Consider the following 22,518-nt stretch of genomic DNA (forward strand, 5'->3'; position numbering starts at 1 on the left):
AGTCAGTGCTAAAATACATAAAAAATAGCAGAAAATTCTGAAAAAGAATGAACTAACAACAAATACGCTGAAGTAAGCTTTATTTTAAAAGGTCAACATGGTCCTATTTCCAACACTGGGTGTGTGCCAAAAGTAGTGTGAAGCCCAGTCCTCCAATTATCTATAGTTTAATATGTAAAGGCTTTTATTTTGTAGAACATGATTTGTCTTATTTTGAAAATCCAGCATGGTTCCATTAGCTATATAGAACCTGCTTGCTATTCTAAAATCATTGTGTATGCTATTATCAGTTTAAAAAATCAATACAAACTGTGGAACGCTGAGTCTTTTATTTTGAAAGTTTAAGTAAGCCTTATTTTAAAGGGCTGATCTGGTCCTATTTCAAACACTGGATGATCTCCAACATTAGTGTGAAGCCCTGTGCTGCAATTTTCTATAGTTTAAAATGTAAAAGCTTTTATTTTGTTGAGCATGTTTTGTCTCATTTTGAAAATCTAGCAAGTTTGTCCTTTCAAGTCTGGGTTATTTCCATTGGTCATATAGAACCTGCTTGCTCAACTGAAATCATTGTCTATGCTATTATCAGCTTTAAAAATCATTTGTAAATGTGGAAGGTTGATGTTCAGTGTGAAAAAAAGGCTTTTATTTTGTAGAGTATGTGTAGGTCTTATTTTGAAAGTCTTGTGTGGTTGTCAGCTATGACTGACTTATTGTGATCACTCATGGAAGCTTCTGGCCTGAGCTCAGCCTCAGAGCCACTCTCTTTCAGAGGTTACTTAAGTTCACTGGCAGCTGTGTTCTGTTGCTATGGTAATTAATGAGCGCCCAACAGCTGCTGTTTCTCACTCACGCAGCACCACACTTTGTGTCTCATCATGGCCTGGCTTTATAACATGGTGGCACATGCTCCCGAAAAACTGCCCATAACTTGGAAACCATAAGGGCTATCAACGTCATTCTTCGACCGTTTTTATCAGAACGGACAGGGAAATGACAATATCAATCCTTTTTTGTTGAAAATATAATAATAAAGGCACAACACTAGGTGAAAAGAAAGGGGAAAATTGATAAAAACACAAAAATGCCTGAACATGCTCTCAAACAACGTCTAATAACTCGGAAACTATAAGGGCTATCGATTTGATTCATGCACCGTATGAATCAGCAGGCCTTGCTGAACAATCATGGAGCTTCTCAAGTTTCCACTAAAATCTGTTTGGGAGGTTTGACTGTGAAAAAGTGGATAATTATGACAATTTGTAACCTGAGTGAAGGTGAATTTTTCACTCTCAAACAAACCTACTTCTTGAGAAAACGATAAAAGGTATCCAAAACATTTTTGGACCGTACGTATCAGCAGGGATCGGTGAACAATCCTGGAGATTTTCATGTGTCTACATAAATCCGTGTAGGAGATGTGACTGTGATAAAGTCGATTTACAAATTTTTTAATTTTAAGCTTTCTTAGGAAGGGCAGAGTTGGTACTTTGAAACAAACCTATTTTATGATAAAACGGTAAAAGATGTCAAAATAATTCCTTCACAGTGAGTGCCAGCTATTGGTGCAAAGCTCATGTCTGTACATCGAACGGTTTAGGAGAGGCGACGATTCGAAAACATGTGACTTTAAGGATATTCTGCTCTGATTTTTTCTCAAATTCCTATAGGTGGCCCATTCATGGTGTGTTGACTTTGCGTTGCTTCGGGGCATGTTGCAGGAAATCTGTTTGTGCCACATCAATGAGGGTGACATTTTCTGAATCGTGAAAGAGAATCCTACGTTTTGATACATACGTTGTGTCAGTAGAGTGAAAATTAAGTGAGTGAGGAGTTTGTTTGTTCTTTCTCAGGTTATTCAAAAACCTAGAGTGTACACTCTACCAACTGACGAATTTCGCCACTGGATTACATTATAAAATCGAAAACTTCAAAGATTTTGCGGAAAATTTGAATCGTGATTGTAAAAGAACCGCAACAGATATGAAAAAGCTGAATTAATTGAAGATGGCTTAATGGCTTGTGAACATTTTAAAAGTTGAATGGGGTTTCTATCTGTAAGTATGTAGAAGTAGTAAGCTGTGAAAGAGCACAAAGTGTTAGTTGAATTTTGCAGAATTTTTAACATTTTCCATTCATTTCAAGGGGCAAAAAATCGGCACAAAAAGCTGAATATTTTAAAAAGTATTAATACCAAAAGTCATAGCTGTAATGTCCTAAATGAGCTGAACATTTTAAAAGTTGAATGGCTGAAATAGCACAATGTATGAAGGAGGAGATAGGTGCCAAAAAAGTGTTAGATATGCATAATAATAAAGAGAAACAGGATCATTTATTGTGTGAATGCCTTCAGCATTCACACAATAAATGTGGTGGTTCATATTTAAATAACATGCTTTATATTTCCATTCACACCTTGATTTTAGCTTTCAGGTCATCAGAATTTTGAATTTTAATCTAGTGGCTGAACTCATACTCTTAAAAACATCATAATTTCACTACTTTTGTAGACTTTAGACAACTTTAAATGCTAAAGGATGCGCAGAATCTACTGCTTTCTCCCACTTTTTACAAACCTAGTAAAGGTAACAAAGTTCACAAACTATGTTTAAAGAATCTACATTTATTGGTGGACACTTCAATCTTTATTTGAAACGTCCAAAATGTATAGATTTTCAACTAGAGCTGATTAAGTGAGCCTAGATGCAACAAAAAGGTCAACGTGGCATTACCAAACTTATTATGAAAAGTCTGCTCCAACCTTGTGCTGCTTCAGGATCTGTTGAAACTACAGTCAAGATCCAACTACAAGTTTAAGGTTGGTATTTTACCTTCAGATAAAAATGGCCAATAATAATAAGTGTGTCTGGAATCTTGGGAAATTTTAAAATTCAAAATGTTTATCATCTTGCCAACTCAGGGAAAACCTTCTAATCTAATGGTTATACAGCATTTTGTGGTTTGCCTTTAAGGTAAATTGGTTGGCGCAGCCAGACCTGGGAAGGTTGGAGGTTGTTTTGAATGTCCTCCTCTTGTAGGAGGAAATTTCAGATTCTGTAGTTCCCTGACCTGACTCACATGCTGCTACAGTCTTATTTCTGAGAGCTACAAACAGCTCTTTGGATCTTACCATATTGTCCTCTCTTACTTTAACAGTCAGTGGCACCAAACCAAAAATCTGTGGTTTAAACAGGGCAAACCTTATTTAAAATACTGATGCTCAGTCATGTGTGCCTGATGGGGCACATCTCTGTGTAATTTTAGTCATTTACAATAGGAATAAATGTTGGGGTGTCCTAATTAATGTCTCACAAGACATTTCACCTTTTTTGTTGCATTTATTTCACAAAACATTTTTAAGGTCCCTTTTTAATTGTTTGCTTACAATAATTAAATGTTTTAGATTGTCACAATTACTATGAATTTACTTGATTGTATGTAGGTTAGGATTTCTGATGCTATTTCAAAAACATTTGCAGCTTTCAGGTCTGTTGACGCCGACCTTTTACAGTATTTGTCCTGTCATGTATTATCAGGACACGTGCCTTTTGGCCTGAGGCTCCATCCAAACAGGAAACACCTGATCTATCCTCTGGGAAGCATAATTATCCTGAAGAGAATCGAGGATGGCAAGCAGGAGTTCCTGCATGGACACTCAAACAATGTATCCTGCATTTCTGTGTCCAAAAGTGGATCCTACATCGCCTCCGGGCAGGTCAACTTTATGGGCTTTAAGGTAGCCATACTCCCAAGACCTTTCCATTGTGGAGTTTGTGATACTCTCCAATTACAGTTTTATTTGTCTCCAGGCAGCAGTGATTATCTGGAACTATGCAGAGAGAACAATCCATACCCAGCTGCTGCTCCACAAGGCTAAGGTCGAAGCAGTCGCCTTCTCTCCCAGTGACAAGTATCTGGTGTCTCTCGGGGGCAGAGACGATGGCAGGTAGACAGCAAAGCCTGTCAAATCTGACCGCCATGCAGGAAGAACAGCGGCAGGATGAACATCTGATGAACAGGAAATATGAAAGGTGTTTCCTGTGTGTTTCTTAGCATCATTGTATGGAACGTCGAAACCAAACAGGCCATCTGTGGAAGCCCAGCTTCGGCTTACGGTGCCGGTCACTGCCTCACCGTTGAATACTCCAACACCAACGACAACATCTTCGCTTCGGCTGGCAAGTAGGTGGTTGGTGTCTCCTCTCATTCTGTGATGTGTTGGAACAGACTGAAGCATGGTCTGCTGAATAAAAATATCATGGTTTCAGGGTTCTCACGCTTGTCATTGCAAGTAGGATGTCTGTAAATACCCAGTACAACAAGACTGGGAGTTTTAAGTTTGTTTTACTATGTCATTACAAAAACAACTTTCTTACTTATTGGTTCTGCATGAGTGGTGCACGGATGCTGTTTAATTATCTGCCCCATTTTACTTCTATTTCCAAGTTGAAAGTTTACAAAAAATTTCCAGTTAAGTCCCTGGAAGCTGGAATTCTGAGTCAGACGTCAGACGTTTCTCACCATGGCTGCCTTGCACATACAGGAAGAACTTGCTTGGAAACCTGTTGATTTGTATGTCATTAATGGAGTCAGACACACTATACTGTACAACCTCTTTCAGTTAACCTGTTGCTTTAGTGTTTGAACATACAAGATGTAGAAAACACACTATTACGTAGATTTGCTATTAGGCTGACGACCAACAAAACAATCAGGAAATCCCACTGGTCAATCTGGGTTATGCCATTCCCAGGTCCATGTTTGAGCTTCAGAAGTAAATGGAAAACGAAATAAGCATCTACTGGTACATTTACCTGTTTCATTAACATCAATTACATTACAGCTAATACAATTATATTCACCGTCCATATCATTAACAGAAACATTTCTTCTTACCACGTCAACCAAAGTACAGAATATTCCCAAATATAAATTAAACACACACAAAATTTCATGGTACTTTTAAAGTGTAGCATACTATTAATATTTGCAGTTTTTTGCTTTGTATAGACCAACACAGTATAAGTTGATATTAGTGAATTAGTTGGGCTTGCTGCTCCAGTAGCCAACCCGCTTAGCAGACATGCTGCTCGCAGCTTGTCAGGTGTAGTTTGAAAACAGTGAAAGAAAGTATTTCCATGCAGTCGAATTTATCTTTCTTGTAAACAAATGAAATGTTTAAGAGCCCACTTTTTGCCAGCTGACTTGCAGTGCGCAGTAAAAGGTAGGAGAGAGGCATGCTGCATTAATCTCTGCTCCAAACAGTCTGAGTAAACTGCAGTTACTCCATCACTTTCTCGGACATCTTATTTGGTAATGTGTCTATTTACATGACTTTAAACAGTAGGAACAGTATGACGAAAAGAAACCTTGGTGGTAACATGGTGTCTTATTGGTACTGCTGTTTTTTGCCAGCGGAACACTGCGAGTCTGGGAGTTGGACCTTGCCAACAGAAAGATCTGGCCCACTGAGTGCAGGACAGGCAAGCTGAACAGGACTGTGAAATGTATAGAGGTATGAGGTTTACATTGTCTGCAGATCAGGGGTCTCTGATGCCTCTTCACAATTTTGCCATTGCACTGAAATTTTAAAGTTGCAATTCAAATATTCTGGGTATCATAAAAAATAATTAGAAAACAGGCAGCTCTCTGAACATATGGATTCTTTCACTTCAGTTTGTCTAAAATTTGTAATACACCAGATATCATTAGTGTAGGGTGTGCTCTGTTTTGAAATCATTTACAATCTTTGCACAGATTTCTGAGGCCGATCAGTTTATGTTCTGTGGCACCACAAGCGGGGACATAATGAAAATCAACATGAAGATGAGGCTTCTAATTAGCAATGGTCCAGTTAAAGAAAAGTACAACCAGGTAAGTCATCACAGCCTTTTATTTCCAACTCTGCACAGTTGCTTACTCACGCTCTGCCTGAGACTAAAGGGATTCTGATGAAACGTTCATTAGCAATCACTCATGTCAAAGGGTTATCTGCAGAAGATTCTGGGAATGATGCAACTTATTTACGTGATATGAATCCTGCACTGCGTAACCAGTTAGCTTTTTGAAATCTTTTATTGTACAATGTGATACTAATTTAGTCAGTTTGTTAGGTTATTTTGTATCCAGTGCCTTTTAAAAGTACACGTAAGTAATTTATCTACATTTTGAGATGTTACAACCACAAACATCTGTGTTTTTTACTGGGATTTTATGTGACAAACAAAAACATAATTTTGTGCAATGGTGCATAGTTTGGAAAAGGAAGGCAACTGATATGTGGCTTTCCACATTTTCTTACAAATAACAATCTAAATTTGTTTGCAGCCCCCTGAGCCAATGCTTTGTAGAACCATCCTCTCTTCCAGGATTGCCTTGTGTTTAACTTAATTCATCTTCCCTCTAAATCTAATCATTTTCCCCATCCTTGTTGAAGAAAAGCATTCCCACAGCCATTCCCTTATGGATGGCATGTTCAGGGTGTAGGTTTTCCATCCCACATGGCGGTTTGGACTTAGGTAAAAAAAGGTCAATCTTAATCATATCTCACCAGAGCACATTCCTCCACATGATGGCTGTGTCTCTTAAATGACTTCTGCCAAACTGAAAATGTCAATTTTGGAGTGCATGGCTTATACTGTAGTTGACATATCAACAGATTCCTCCACATAAGCTTTGAATCTCTGCTGCTCCTCTTCTTTCCTGCCCTGTCAGTTTAAGTGACGGCCATGTCGTTGGTTAGGTTTGCAGTTTTGCCATACTTTCTTTTGTTCTCTATTATTCTATAACAAAATGTGGAAAATGATGTAAATACGTTTGCTAGGTGCACCTTAGATGCTTTCTTTTCCCAGATTGATACAGAAAAATAAAAATCATTATGTTTTCTGTTCAGGGTGTCAGTGTTGTGAAGGTGTTGGAATCTGGAGACCTGCTTGTTGGCTCTGGATCTGGCACCTTGGCTCTTTGCTCCAAGAATGACTTCAAAACTTTCAGGTGAGTCTTATGCCCGCATCGTTTGGATCATCCTCAAATAAGTAGAGCCACATTTCACAGTGAAACCTGCTAATTATTCAGGGTTTATTATGCAGATGCTTTTCATTTCCCACCTCCATCTCCGTTGATAGGCAAGTACAGCTGGAAAAGGGGGTGACCTCCATCGTCTTCAGCGAAGAGGGAAAGCAGCTCTTTATCGGCACGGAGGCGGCTCAGATGTACAGCCTCAGTTTTGAGGATTTCCAAGCTGAGCTTATGTCCACCAGCCCCAGGAGCGGCGTCAAGGACATAGCCATTCCTTTGTATGTTTCAATCAGGCGGTTCAGGCCGGGAGAGTCAAAATATTTATGAGCTAAGGTTTAGTCTATCATATCTAAGACCACTTTTCTGTCTGAGTGAGCTCCCAGCTAGAAGCAGAAATATCAGCTCTCTGTTCAAGCGTTTAAAGTCATTGAAGTTGTCTGAATTTCTGCTTCTCTGCTGTTTTTCCATGTCTGCCAGGATTTTCAAAAGGTGTTTTAGAGGAAAGAAACTGTGCATCAGACAGTGTCAGTGTCATTCACATCTTGTGTTGGCCTGTCTCAAATTTACATTTAGACAGAAACAGACTTGCTTCTCAATTTTCATCACAACAGTGATTTTACATCCATATTACAAGTTCTAATGGTGCATTATTCCTGCAAGGGAATTTATAAACCTCTGCAGGCTGCAGGTTTTACAACATAGGTGTCAAACTCATGCCAGTGCAATTATATTTGGCCCCCAAAATAATTCCAAATTTCTACTAGAGCTGGCCTGCAAGAAACTCTTGAATGTTCTCCTGTGGCACTGGCACATCAGTCAGGTATTAGGCTTGGACTAGAGGACATCAGAGTAGATCAAAGTGTAGAAAACTGAGCTTTGACCAATGTTTTCCTAATGTCAAGGGCCTGACAGGTTGGATCTTCATTTAAAGGAAAGATTCCTATTATTAGCCTGTGAAAAATAGTTCCCAATGAAATTTTACTCAGAAGACATTTTCCCAAATAATATCAAGTTTTTATTTTTGACCAACTGTGTGTTTGAGATGACACCCCTGATTTACAATAATGTGAGCATTACTTCAATTACCTAGTTTGCTCACTAGAGGGTGACATACTAATGCAACAGCTGTTATGAAGTTGTTGCTTTTTACTTTGCTCTCTTTTACCGTATGCTAGTGCCACCTCGGAGTTGTTTGCAACTTGCTCTGAGGAAGACATCAGACTGTGGCTTGTAGGCAACCCCAAAGAGCTGCTGCGCATCACTGTGCCCAACATGACCTGCAACTCCCTGGACTTCATGATCGACGGGCACAGCATCATCAGTGGTGAGATTCAGGCAGCGCATCTACAGTGTCCTGCAGACGTATTCATGCTTCTGTTACTGTTTTATATTTTGTCACATCACAGCCAAAAACGTCAACGTATTTTATTGGGATTGTACAGTACAGACCAAAAGTTTGAACACACCTTCTCATTCAAAGAGTTGTCTTTAATTTCATGACTATGAATATTGTAGCTTCACACTGAAGGCATCAAAACTATGAATTAACACATGTGGAATTATATACTGAACAAAAAAGTGTGAAACAACTGAAAATATGTCTTATATTCTAGGTTCTTCAAAGTAGCCACCTTTTGCTTTGATTACTGCTCCGCACACTCTTGGTATTCTGTTGATGAGCTTCAAGAGGTAGTCACCTGAAATGGTTTTCACTTCACAGGTGTGTCCTGTCAGGTTTAATAAGTGGAATTTCAAGCCTTATAAATGGGGTTGGGACCATCAGTTGTGTTGTGCAGAAGGTGGAAACAGTACACAGCTGATAGTCCTACAGAATAGACTGTTAGAATTTGTATTATGGCAAGAAAAAAGCAGCTAAGTAAAGAAAAACGAGTGGCATCATTACTTTAAGAAATGAAGGTCAGTCAGTCCAAACAATTGGGAAAACTTTGAAAGTGTCCCCAAGTGCAGTCGCAAAAACCATCAAGCGCTACAAAGAAACTGGCTCACATGAGGACCGCCCCAGGAAAGGAAGACCAAGAGTCACCTCTGCTGCGGACGATAAGTTCATCCGAGTCACCAGCCTCAGAAATCACAGGTTAACAGCAGCTCAGATTAGAGAACAGGTCAATGCCACACAGAGTTCTAGCAGCAGACACATCTCTAGAACAACTGTTAAGAGGAGACTGTGTGAATCAGACCTTCATGGTAAAATAGCTGCTAGGAAACCACTGCTGAGGACAGGCAACAAGCAGAAGAGACTTGTTTGGGCTAAAGAACACAAGGAATGGACATTAGACCAGTGGAAATCTGTGCTTTGTTCTGATGAGTCCAAGTTTGAGATCTTTGGTTCCAACCACCGTGTCTTTGTGCGGCGCAGAAGAGGTGAACGGATGGACTCTACATGCCTGGTTCCCACCGTGAAGCATGGAGGAGGAGGTGTGATGGTGTGGGGTTGCTTTGCTGGTGACACTGTTGGGGATTTATTCAAAATTGAAGGCATACTGAACCAGCATGGCTACCACAGCATCTTGCAGCGGCATGCTATTCCATCCAGTTTACGTTTAGTTGGACCATCATTTATTTTTCAACAGGACAATGACCCCAAACACACCTCCAGGCTGTGTAAGGGCTATTTGACCAAGAAGGAGAGTGATGGGGTGCTGCGCCAGATGACCTGGCCTCCACAGTCACCGGACCTGAACCCAATCGAGATGGTTTGGGGTGAGCTGGACCGCAGAGTGAAGGCAAAAGGGCCAACAAGTGCTAAGCATCTCTGGGAACTCCTTCAAGACTGTTGGAAAACCATTTCAGGTGACCACCTCTTGAAGGTCATCAACAGAATGCCAAGAGTATGTGGAGCAGTAATCAAAGCAAAAGGTGGCTACTTTGAAGAACCTAGAATATAAGACATATTTGTTTCACACGTTTTTGTTCAGTATATATTCCACATGTGTTAATTCATAGTTTTGATGCCTTCAGTGTGAAGCTACAATATTCATAGTCATGAAAATAAAGAAAACTCTTTGAATGAGAAGGTGTGTCCAAACCTTTGGTCTGTACTGTATGTGATAGTCCAACACTACGTAGTGCATCAGTGTGAAGTGGAAGGAAAATTAGACATAGTTTGATTTTCAGTAGTTTGTAGAGTCACTTTTACTTCAGTTTATGTATTTTAGGCATGTCTCTACCAGCTTTACACACCTACAGACTGGAGCACTTTTTTCTTTCAAAAAGCTCTATAAATTGGAAGAAGAATGTCATTGAACTGCAGTTTTCAAGTCTTGGGACAAAAACATTTCCACAGCATGATGCTGCCTACACCATATTTCCTGTTGGGATAATGTGTGTAGAGTAATGTGCACTGTTAGTGTTCAGCCACACATGGTGTTTTGCATGTACTGTAGCCCAAGACATGCCGTTTTTGTCTAAACTGGCGTGAGCACCATCTTCCTCATGTTTTGCTTCATTCCCTACATGGTTTGAGGCAAACTGCAAAAAGTACTTCTCGTGGTTTTCTTATAACAATACACTGTATATTTTGCCTGAATATGTTTATTGATGTCTTATTGTTTTTATAACTGACATAAAGATAGAACAGCCAATATGAACAGCCTATTGAAAAGCCATCAACGCAACCTGCTGTAAATATTCATCACCAACGAATACAACAACATTCAACAAAATATAAGTTATACATAACTGTCCAAATAGGAACCACAGTATCGACAAGTTTCAGTCATCTGCGTTGCCTTCCACTAAATCCAAGTCTATGATATAATCAATCAAGGGTTCCCAGAGACGTTCAAAAAGTTTGCCTTTTATTACATATGTAATCTTCTCCAGTGGGAGGGCAGACAGCATCTGCCGAATCCACTGGAGGCCATTTGGCCTTTTTGGCATTAAGCAAGCTATCATTTATAAAACAAAATTGCTCATATTTAGTATAGCTGTGTTTCACTGGATACAAACCAAGCAAAAACAGTTTTGGTTCTAATATTTATTTGAAAAAAATAATCAGACCAATTTCTCTTACCTCTTTGCAAAAGAGTGCAATTTTTGTACAATGCCACATGCAGTGAACCAGTGTTCCTTTATATTCTTCACATTTCTTGCACACATCGGGTATGTTTCCATTATATCGGTTAAGTTCCACTGGTTTCACATATCTCCACATTAACCATCTGAATTGCATCACTTTAACACGTGTATTTATGGATAGTTAATGAAATAAGTTGCATGCAATCTTCCTCTGAAGCCTGTAAAGACAATTCATCTTTCCAAACCCTAAGTCTCTCAAAATAATTTCCAGGGACATGCAACAATACACTGTATTGCTAAAAATATTTGCTGATATGCTTTAGCACATATTTGAACTTTAGTCAGTCAGTCAGTCAGTCAATGAACAGTCTGCATGCCTAGAGGCTGGATTTTATACCTCTCGATTTAATGATTTGGATGGGTGACCCAATGCTTTCCATTTTAGCTGATGGATTGAACAGAGCTCTGTGAAGATGTTCTACACTTGGGACATTGTTTACAAACGTAATCCTGCTTTAACCTTTTCACGTTATCCCTGACCTGTCTGCTGTGTTCGTGTTGGTTGTGATGTTTTTTGTTCACTAATGTTCTCTAACAAATCCCTGAGGCCTTCACAGAACAGCTGGAGTTTTATGTACAGTTTAAAGGACAAACAGATGGACTCTACTTACAAATTTCAGAGTTTTCTGAACTTTTATGGTTGTTCTGGGCTTTATTTAGGAGTATCAGAGTAAAGGAGGCTGAATACAAATGCATGCTACACTATTTAGAAGTGTATCTTTTTCCTCCACATCCCAGTTATGCTGTACATGGTGATGGACTTTCCCATGAAATCCCAATAAAATACATTAGTGTTGTAATATGACAATACTTTATATTATTTATATATAATATTTGCACTGTATCCATCTAACAGCAACATGGAGCTGTAGTCCCTCCCTCTCAGTCTCAGCTGTGCAGATGATACCGACTTGTACAAACTATTTCTTGCCTTAACAACAGTGGAAATACTCATTTTATTCGGTTCTAGCATGGAGCGATGGTAAGATCCGCGTGTTTGGACCGGAAAGCGGGAAGCTGATGCTCATCATTAACAACGCACACACAATGGGAGTGACAGCCATCGCTGGCACCAGGGACTGCAAGAGGATTGTCAGTGGAGGAGGAGAGGGGCAGGTCAGTATATTCTAATACTCACTTTCCATAGACAGTGTTCAGTTCCAGAGATAAAAAAAAACTTCTTTAGGAAACAAGAAAAGCCAAAATTCCATGAAAATGGACCCCTCCCTGGTTGCAGAACACCAAATGGTAAAATTTGCAGGTGCGGGTGTGGGAGCTGCTGCCTTATGGCCACCGTTTGCTGGAGATCATGAAGGAGCACAAAGCTGCTGTGTCTTGTGTCAAAATCAAGAGCAATGACAAGGAGTGTGTCACAGCCAGCTCTGATGGCGTCTGCATCATCTGGGATTTAGTGTGAGTAGGCCGTTTGGGCACTACAGCACACAATTCACCAATGGAAAGAATACACTCACAAACACACACACACTTCCTGCTTCGTCTTAAAAAGTCTTTGTATCATGACCGACCCCATCCATTTAATCTATTAGAGCTTCCTTGAGATGGCTCTAAAAGAATATACTATCGTAAGAGACTTGACTTTGAGGGCTTACATTGTTTGAAATTTCCTGGACAGGCTCGATGTTAAAACTCCTCCTGTCTTCTTTCTTTGAACTGTTCCTCTGTTCGTCTGGGTCTCCTTGTTCAGACGATTTGTAAGTCTTCAAAGGATGATCGCCAACACTCTCTTCCGGACCGTGTGCTACCATCCAGATGAACACCAGATCATCACGAGTGGAACTGACAGAAAGGTGTGTTCAGAACCTTTTAAGAACATTTTGAAACAGTTTAACAAAGCGTTCACACCCCACATCACAGCCACAAATCTAAAAGTAAATTATTGGGATTTTATGTGATAGGTCAACACAAAGTAGAGTTTAAATGTAAAGTGTTTTTAGGTGTGACAAAAATCAAATGATTTTACAAATAAAAATCTTAATGGTGTATTTGTATTTAGAACCACCAGTTACAGCTGCAGGTGTTTTGTTATGTACCCAACAGCTCTGCACATCTACAAACTGAAATTCTTGTACCTTCTGCCAATAGCTCTAACAGCTCAAGCTAGGTCAGATAATATGGAAAGCATCGGTGAACATGGATTTTCATTTCTTGCCACAGATCCTCAATTGGATTCTAACATCAGAATCTAAACCACGTCATTGTAGCTCTGCATGAATGGTTAGTTTCATGTCAATGTGCAGTGTTATTTTTCTGCTACACTTCCTCATGCTTGCTGTGTCTCCTACATGGCTCCCACAGGACATCTTAAGGGTTTCTTTTAGATATGGCTTTCTTCTTACCCCTCTTTTACAAAAGCCAGATTTGTGGGGTACATTGCAAACAGTTGTCTTGCAAACAGATTCTCCCACCTGAGCTGTGGCTCTCTACAACTCCTCCAGAGTTATCATGGAGCTCATGGCTGCTTCTCTGATTATTGCACTCCTTGTACAGCCTGTCTGTTTAGGAGTACAGCTATCACTTGGTAGGTCTGCAGTTGTGCCATGCTCTTTCCATATTCATATGACAGATTAAACAGAGCTTTGTGAGATGTTCAAAGCCTCAGAAATTGTTTTATAACTTGATTCTACTTTTTAGTTCTCCACAATGTTCTCCCTGACCGGTCTGCAGTGTTCCTTAGTCTTCGTGATTCTGTTTGGCTTCAAATGTTCTTTAACAAACCTCGGATTCTTAGGTGACACACCCACAGCATGATGCTGCCAACACTATGTTCATTCACTGCTAGGAACCTTTGATTGAATGTGTAAAATATTTTGAAGTTTGTGGTTGTAAAATGATAAAGTGTGTGAATAGTTTTGCAGGGACCTATAATCATTACACCTATTTAAATGGTAAGTGGGCGGACCACTCACAGCACTTTCAACAGGCAAACATGCACAAACACACACATATATGCGGATCGGTAGGCAGTTTTGGGTTATGTGGCTTGCTCAGGGGCACATAGACATGTGGCGGTAGAAGAAGCTGGTATCAAACTTACAACTTTCCAGTTGAGATGACCACTCTTCTCATTGAAGTCAGTCTTTATTTAATTTTTTGGGGGCTTGTACAGCTCAGTCCAAAAATGAGCTGTTTATGAAAATCAATCATAATATAACATTACAGTCTAGGTGCATCATTGTACTGTTTTTTCATTCAGAATCTCCATCCAGTGAGCTTCAATCTGCTGCTCTAACTCTCTCTGGTTAGAACAGCAGGCAGAAGCGCAGTAATAACCTTGCACTATCACGCACACCAGCATGTCAACACATCAGTTTCAAAGCTTGCTGTTTGCTCCTCGGCTCCACATAACTAAGCTATTGTGCTGGCTACTAGCAACTGGGACAAAGAAACAAGCATGCTTTTTTATTTAGTGAGTAATTTTGATTAACTGGGCACTGCTGATTTGCATAAGGTCAAACATGCTGTAGGAGAGCGAGCCGCCTTTGCCTCTAATTGTGCGCTTTACCATCATCCCTTGAACCCAGCCACACGCTACACCCATATTGCTGCCTTTCCTGCATGCAGAGAGGTGACGACAAGTTGTGCTGATTAAAGCGCCCTTGTGTGTTGGATTTAAGTGTGGAGAGAGTGAGATGGAGGCATTCAGAGAAGGCGAGGGAGAGGAAAGGGAGGGGTGGGGTGGGGAGCTGTTTGTGCCTTCCTCCGGATGTGCATGTGCCACCCAAGTGCCAGCCAGATCCACCATCTGCTCATTCCAAGACACAGGCGCTCTGTGTGAGACAACAAACAGCAACATTCTCACTTGTTTTCTACATTTCAGCCGTTCCCCACCTCCCACCCTCCCTCTGTGGCTGATTATGGGAAGGTAACAAACAAGACTGACAGAGAAACGAGAAAGGTTGCCTAACAGTAAAAGAAACAGAACTTGGAGTCACAGACAGGTTGCATTTAGAGACAGAAGGGCTGATACTAACAGTGATGATGATGGTTGAGATGAATATAGACCTCACAATGCTACTGCTACCATCTCTTGTATAGGGTTTGAAAGTTTTTGAAAATGTAATAAAAGCTTAAATTTCTTACTTTGTGTGTGTTTGATACCAAAGGCAGATCTCAGTTTCTCACAGGATTAGCGAGGTTCTGGTAAAATGTAAGGAGAATATGTTTTACCTGCAGTAGATACCTCTTGCTGTCTTCATTTAGTGGAGATCCTGAATAGTTGATTCAGGAGGCTGAAGCTAACTGCTAGTCTGAGGCCAAAGACCAAAATTACCTTCTACCACTTAAAAACAGCTCCAATCTTGAAGATGTCATTGTGGTGTACGAAAATCCTTTAATCACCCTTTAAAGATGTCTCATATTTGCAATGATAAAAAGTAGCTTAATTTATGCGAGAAATGGGATCTTACTGTGTATAACATGTAGTGAAAACTAAATATGTAAAGCAATTCCAGTCATATTAACTTTCTGATATAAAAGTAAGGCGGTATAAAAAGCTGAAATATTGTAGTGCTTTAAGTCAGTAAGTTAGACAGTTACTGTGACTCCATTCTCTCTACTTGTTTCACACAGGAAAGTCAACAGTGATGCACCACCACCTATCTCCATTCCCAGTGTAAATGCTTATCAGCTTTTTTGTAAATGACCACTTACTGCAAACAAGACGATGGTTTAAAGTCAAAAAATATATTATTTAACTGCTGTAGCCTTTTTTTTTTAAGGTTGCAGCTGTTTGAAAATGATCCTTGGTCTTGTTCCCTGTCGGACTTGCCATTAGTTTCAGCCTCAAATGCCAACTAATCTAGATTTATTCAAAATGAAGATGCCATGAGTGTTACCTGCTGCAGGAAGGATTACTGCTCATAACCTGAACTGTCACTGTAAGCGATCATTATTGTTCTGGAAAAGTTAGACAACAGGCTCTCATCTGTTCTCTTATGTTGGACCAAATGAGGTTAACATTGTTTCCCCTCAAGTTAAGGACAATAGTTTTTTTTTTCAACTTTTATATTAAGAATACGTCTTCATTTTGTGTTTAATGTCAAATATATACTGAGGATATGAACACTTTGGAAACACAGAATGATTGATTTTGGACAACTGCATATAACTATCTAAAACATTTTCAGCAGAGAAAAATATAAAGCATAGATTGTATATTTTAATCGTCATCTCATCCATCGTGGTGAATAATCTGAACTTTACCCTAAAGGTAAAAAGAGAATGATTGATCATGGCACAATAAAAGCTGTCTTTAGAAAACGTTGACTAAAAGCCCACCTAGAAGAAAAAAAACTATTTCTGCCTGTAAATACCCTTTGTAACGATAAAAGTGTGAAAAGAAGTACTTTATTTTGAAAATATAAACAAAGGTAGCAGTGAGGAATGTGCAAAGTTGCATTGCATCATTTCTCTTCCTGATTGTTTGGGAGTTTATTCATTAATGAAGGTCTGAGAAAGGAATGTGTGTGGATTTTACCTTTCAGCCGCACTGTTTTGTGTGAGTATTTTTTCAGGTTCTCTTCCAGGAAGGCCAAACCTTTTCAGTTATTGACAGATCTAGACATCAGCAGTCAGGGAAGCACACAGTAGTTTGTGTCTTTGAAGCCTTGCTATTTAAAGCCGTGCAAAATCAGTTCCTTGTCCTTCGGAAATAACTGCAGAGCTTGAGTGAAAGGAGGTTGACTCTGTTTTATCTCTAGAGTTCTGGTAAATGACTTTGTATCAATAGCTTTATGCAAGTTACCTGATCTCTTACCTAACATTGACTTTCAGAACATGCATCCAGCGGTTAATTCGGTCCACCTTTTTCAGAGCTAATATAAGTGTTAAACAGTTTCGTGGTATATCTGGATATAATGATGTTTCCTGAAAACTGTTTTCTTACAAGAAGATCATCTTTAAAGCTTTGCCAAGCAGTTTGTCATTTAGATGTGATGGAATATTCCCCAGGAAATGATTGTGATTTATTAGGTTAATGATTTAAAGTTGGATTTTTTTTTGTTTTAGCAGTACCAGCAGATTCATCTGCCCAACCCTGTGTAATTTATTATTTATCTGTGTGTAAACTCTTCGTAGGGTCTTTCCTGAATGTTTTCAGCTACATCTAATTGCTTTCTTTACCTATGCAATGTCACTGAGAACTGAAGAGGTTGTAATATTGGTCCCTCTCGGGAGGTTACAGTTATAAGATGTGGCTACAAAGACTGAACGCTAACACAGAGGTCCAGTGGTCACCACCAAACCTCTCTGCTCTGCCTCCTCAGTTGGGTTTTTCGGGGTTCTTTTAAGTTCTTGCAGGAGAGCTTTTGTGATGTCAGGCACTAATGTTGGACACGAAGTCTACGCTCTAATTTATTCCAAAAGTCCTGTATGAGGTTGAGTTCAGGACTCTGCAGACCAGTGAGGTTCCTCCACACCAAACTTAACCATTGATGTTGGAACTGAATCAGCCATCTCCAAACTGCTCCCAAAGAGTTAAGAGCACAACATTGTCCAAAATGTCTTGTATACTGCAGCATTGAGAGTTCCTTTCACTGGAACAGAGAGGACTTGTCAAAAACCTCAATCCTCCCTACGCCAAGCTTCACAATTGGCAAAATGCAGTCAGAAAACCTCCAAACCCAGACTCATCCATCGGATAACCAGACACTCCGCAGAACAGGTCTCTACTAGAATCCAGCAGCAGTATCCTGCAGCTGTTGGCCATAGTAACCCATTCCACAAAACTCTTCAGATCATTCTGGAGCTCTTCTGAAGGCCACATGAAGTTTGGACATCTGCCATTTACTTTGCAGAAAGATGTTGAGCTCTGTAGAGGTTTGTTCCCAAACACTTCCACTTGGTATGATGTTACCACTAACAGTTGATTGTGGAATATTTACTAGAAAGGACATTTCACAACCTGACCTATTGCACAGGTGGGATCTTATAATGGTCCCATGCTGAAAATCAGTGAGCTTCTGGGAGTGACATAAATTCTTCCACAACTGTTTGTGTCATAAAGGGTGGTTGAACGGAGCTGGAGTGGAGAAAGATGCTTGGAAGAAGCATGGTAAGTTTAAGAATCTCTCTTCTTTAATAACAAAAATGGCAGAACTTACACAAGTCTCCAAAAACACAAACAACGACATGGAGCAGGGAAGTTAACAGGAGGACCGAGCAAAGAACAGTGAAAATAACCAAACATATATACTGAGGGAGAAAGGAGTGTGAACCAATAAAAATGGGTGACAGGTAATCAGATGAAATATGAAACAGGTGATGAACAGGGCTACAGAGGAGCTGATGGGAATAGAGTAATGACACACAGGTGAGGCTGACAGCAGGGAAGGTAAACAAGAAACTAGACTAATAAACAGAATCTGGGGAAATACTAATCTAAATGAAAACCAAACACATGAACCCAAGAAAGTAATAAACACACCACTAAACAAAGAATAGGTAAACAAAACATAACTCCAAAAAAGCAGAGCATGACCGTTTGTAGAAGCAGTCAGCAGACTTATGTAAGGGTTGAAGTTACAAGCATGCAAAATTGGAGAATTGGGACGATAGGGGTTACGTCATCGACTTGCACCTCTGCACCGTAACTGCAACATCAAAAAGGGCAGGAACCAGCCCAGTCACAGTCTTGCTGCTAAAAAAAACTTTTTAAAACTGCAACAAGCAATTGTTTTGAGGAGAAGAAAGTGCAGGAAGCGAAGGAGGTTTATACACCAGACTCTCACCGTGTCAGTGTTTGTTTGAAAGGTAACTTCAGTGTTATGACCTAATGACTGACCAGACTCACTCTGAACACACTGGTATCTTACAATGTTGAGCCTGGAAAACCAGTACAAAATATATATTTGTCGGCTTGCTGTCTAAAGTTTACGTAGTTCTTATTATTCTGATTTGATGGCTGGTTACGTTGACGGTTGTGATTGGTTTTTGCTCAGAACGTCATCTGCAGCAGTGAATTGTGGGTAATATACTTCGGCGAAGTCCGCTTAGATGCGGGCTTCGCTGAAGGGCGGATGTTGGGCACAAAGGGGGCGGGGCTAAGGACGAACCCATCAACGGGAACGCGCAATTCAGGGACACAAGGGTGGAAGTGCGAGTATTGGGACAGGGCCCTAGATTCTACACACCTGAGAACATGAGGGTTATTGGAACACCTGAATTCAGTGATTTAGTTGCGTCACCCAATACTTTTGACAATGTAGTGCATTTTTCAGTGACAGGATTTATGTCACATCAAAGGTGGAAAAAATTTGAATCGTTTATTATGGTCTCATTTTTTTATGTCACAAAAACCTGGCATTTTACCATGGATTTAAATACTTTTTATGTCCACTTCACATGGAATTGATAAATTTTAAAGTGGGATCGGATTGGAATTCATCAGTGATGAGCCATAGTTGGACTCCAGCCACCACTCACCCCCCACCAGCAACACAGACACACAAAAACTGTTCCTCCTGATGGGATTTTCATTGTTCTGGAGCAGTAGCGACAACTCAGTCTCCTACCATAATCATCGTTAGGTCAGCTAGAATACCTCAGACTGATGAAAAAAACACTCACTGACTGCTAATCCGAATATGATTGGCTGATCAAACCTTTAATCAGAATTTATGCTGCTATTTAGTTTAAAAGAATACCCCCAAAAAGACAAGAAATTCTGATTGGCTTAATTTGTTTTTGTTTATTAGTAGTTTTTTGTTTTTGGGACCTCTTAGGGCATTCCCCAAAGGCTCCCGGAATTTGGTATCAGGAAATGCCCCATCTTAAAGCCAAACATTCGTTTTATTACCAAACATGCATTGATCTCATTGGTTACTAACCAAAAATATGAACATTTATTTGTTGCATATACTGTATATGTTTATTATACCTGAATTATTGCAGTTTCATAAACGATTAAACTCATCTCAGGTCTGTGATGAAACGTGCAACTTGAAACAATTGCAAGTGCTTATAGTATTTGGAACATAAACATTTGCATAAGAATAATAGGACCGCTGGAATTTTCAGTTGTTGAATAACTGTGCATGCAAAAACTGCAGCAATGTGACCAGGAAGGAGGGAGAGGTTGTGACTGCTGCTGCTAGGAAGATGGAGAAAAAGAAGGTTGGGAGCGCAAGCACGGGGACATCGTTGCTCTAACTTTGATTTCATGCCGGCAACAGGAAATGTACACGTTATACTGAAACATTTAACCGCTAGATAGCATTGGGAGGTGATCTGTTGGTGGCAGATGTATCAGTAAGAAAGTAAATATATATAAATATATATGAATTTTAGATGTTTCACCTTAGTGTTCGTAGCAGATGCTTCCTGGTGGTGGTTGTGTTCTAAATTATGTTTTGCAAAATCATTTCATTGATGTAATAAGAGGAGAAAATACAGCACACCTCTCACATCCATATTGCTGGGAATTCTATGAAACGATTATTGCTTTGAGAGTAATGTGGAGCTCTAAAACAATAAAAAAAGTAGTTATTTTTATCACCCACGACTTTTGTTCCTCTTCTGTTTCAATAAAATTTTGTTATCCCCTGTCTTGGGATTGCATTTCTCTTCTTCAATTGGATTCTACCCATGGTCTTGGACAGACAAATGAAATCCTGTCTGAGAGACCAGACTCATCAATGTTGGGCTCTGTTGAAGGAACTCTGTGTAAGGAGAACTTTAGTTTTTCTAGGTAGCAGACTGCTTACTGATAAGCTTCACCTTTCAAAAGTATTCAAACCCCTTCAACTTGTTTCACATTTTGTCACATTATGACCACAAGCCTCAATGAATGTTGTTGGCCTTGAATGTGATAGAGCAACACAGCTCAGTTGATCATTATGAAGTAGAAAAAGACACACAGATATAATTTGCATTTGTATTAAGCCTCTTTTCACTCTGATACACCTAAATTAAATAAAACAAATAAAACCCCAAAAAGTCCTTGGCCTTGAAGGCTTGTTGAGGAAAATTAATGAACACCTGCATCATGAAGACCAAGGAACACAGCAGACAGCTCAGGGGGAATGTTTAACAATATTCCAACCAACATCTCAAAGAGCTCCTGTTAAATCTGTAATCTAAAAATGTAATAATACAGGTACATATAAAAAAAAATGGAATATCACGAAAAAGTTCAATATTTATTGTTACTCATTACAGAAAGGGAATCTTAGGTTGTATAGATTGCTAAGAGTGAAATGTTTTAAGCATTTATTTCTTGATGTTTTAATGATTATGACTTACAGACAATGAAACTCAAAATTCAGTGTTTCAGAAAATTAGAATATTACATCACATCAATAAAAAGGAAATTTTAAACCGAAATATCAGGCTTCAGTAAAGTCTTTTCATTTCTATGCACTTAATACTTGGTCTAGGCACCTTTTGCAGGAATTACTGCATTAATGTGGCGTAGCATGAAGGTGATCAGCCTGTGGTTCTGCTGAGGTGTAATGGAAGCCCAGGTTGTCATCTGCTTTGTTGGGTCTGGTGTCTTTCATCTTCATCTTGACAGTCCTCCTGTGGAGATTCTCTATGGGCTTCAGGTCAGAGCGGTTTGCTAGACAATCAAGTACAGTAACACTATGGTCATTGAACCAGGTTTTGGTACCGGTAGTGTGGGCAGGTACCAAGTCCTGCTGGAAAATTAAATCAGCATTGCCATACAGCTTGTCAGCAGAAGGAAGCATAAGGTAAGCATGAATTTCATGGTAGATGGTGTTTTCACTGTAGATTTCAGAAACCGCAGTGGACCAACACCAGCAGATGACATGACACCCCAAAACTTCACTGACTGTGGAAACTTTACTCTGGACATCAAGCAACGTGGATTTTTTGCCTCCACTCTTCCTCCAGACTCTGGGAACTCGATTTCTAAATGAAATGCAAACTTTAATCTGAAAAGAGAAACTTGGACAAATAAGCAACAGTCCAGTTCTTTTTCTCCTTAAACAATGACTAAGACGCTTCTCACTTTTGTCTGTGGTGAAGGATATGATTAGTCTGTGGTTCGTGGCTCTTGATGAGCTGACTCCAGCTTCATTCTCCAACTGTGTGAAGCTTCCTTAATGGATTCTGTCTCACAATCCTGTTAAGGCTATGGTTATCCCTACTTTTTCCTAGCCCACTTTTTTTTTCCGTCCACTCAACTTTCTATAAATATGCTTTGATACAGCACTCTGTGACCGTACAGCTTCTTAAGCAATGACCTTCTGTGGCTTACCCTCTTTATGGAGGGTGTCAGTGATTGTCTTTTGGACATCTGTCCAGTCAGCAGTCTTCTTCATGATTGTGTAGCCTACTGACCCAGATTGAGAGACCATTTAGAGGATAAGGAAACCTTTGCAGGTGTTTTCAGTTAATTGGCTGATCAGGGTGTGACACCATGAG

The 22,518-nt window shown here is 39.7% G+C and overlaps 1 protein-coding gene across 1 annotated transcript in view; it reads left to right on the plus strand.

Moving 5' to 3' along the window:
• The window catches only part of cfap52 (cilia and flagella associated protein 52), a 28,121-nt gene that overhangs the window by 2,494 nt on the left and 3,109 nt on the right, over window positions 1-22,518 (plus strand). Inside the window, exons 2-12 of the mRNA XM_047364659.1 lie at window positions 3,534-3,733; window positions 3,807-3,943; window positions 4,051-4,179; window positions 5,413-5,512; window positions 5,755-5,871; window positions 6,890-6,990; window positions 7,122-7,292; window positions 8,190-8,338; window positions 12,083-12,228; window positions 12,374-12,525; window positions 12,818-12,920. Coding sequence (XP_047220615.1) covers window positions 3,534-3,733; window positions 3,807-3,943; window positions 4,051-4,179; window positions 5,413-5,512; window positions 5,755-5,871; window positions 6,890-6,990; window positions 7,122-7,292; window positions 8,190-8,338; window positions 12,083-12,228; window positions 12,374-12,525; window positions 12,818-12,920 — 1,505 coding nt within the window. The remainder of the gene's footprint in view (window positions 1-3,533; window positions 3,734-3,806; window positions 3,944-4,050; window positions 4,180-5,412; window positions 5,513-5,754; window positions 5,872-6,889; window positions 6,991-7,121; window positions 7,293-8,189; window positions 8,339-12,082; window positions 12,229-12,373; window positions 12,526-12,817; window positions 12,921-22,518) is intronic.

This window comes from Girardinichthys multiradiatus, chromosome 5 (genome assembly GCF_021462225.1).
Source record: "Girardinichthys multiradiatus isolate DD_20200921_A chromosome 5, DD_fGirMul_XY1, whole genome shotgun sequence".
Lineage (NCBI taxonomy): Eukaryota > Metazoa > Chordata > Actinopteri > Cyprinodontiformes > Goodeidae > Girardinichthys > Girardinichthys multiradiatus.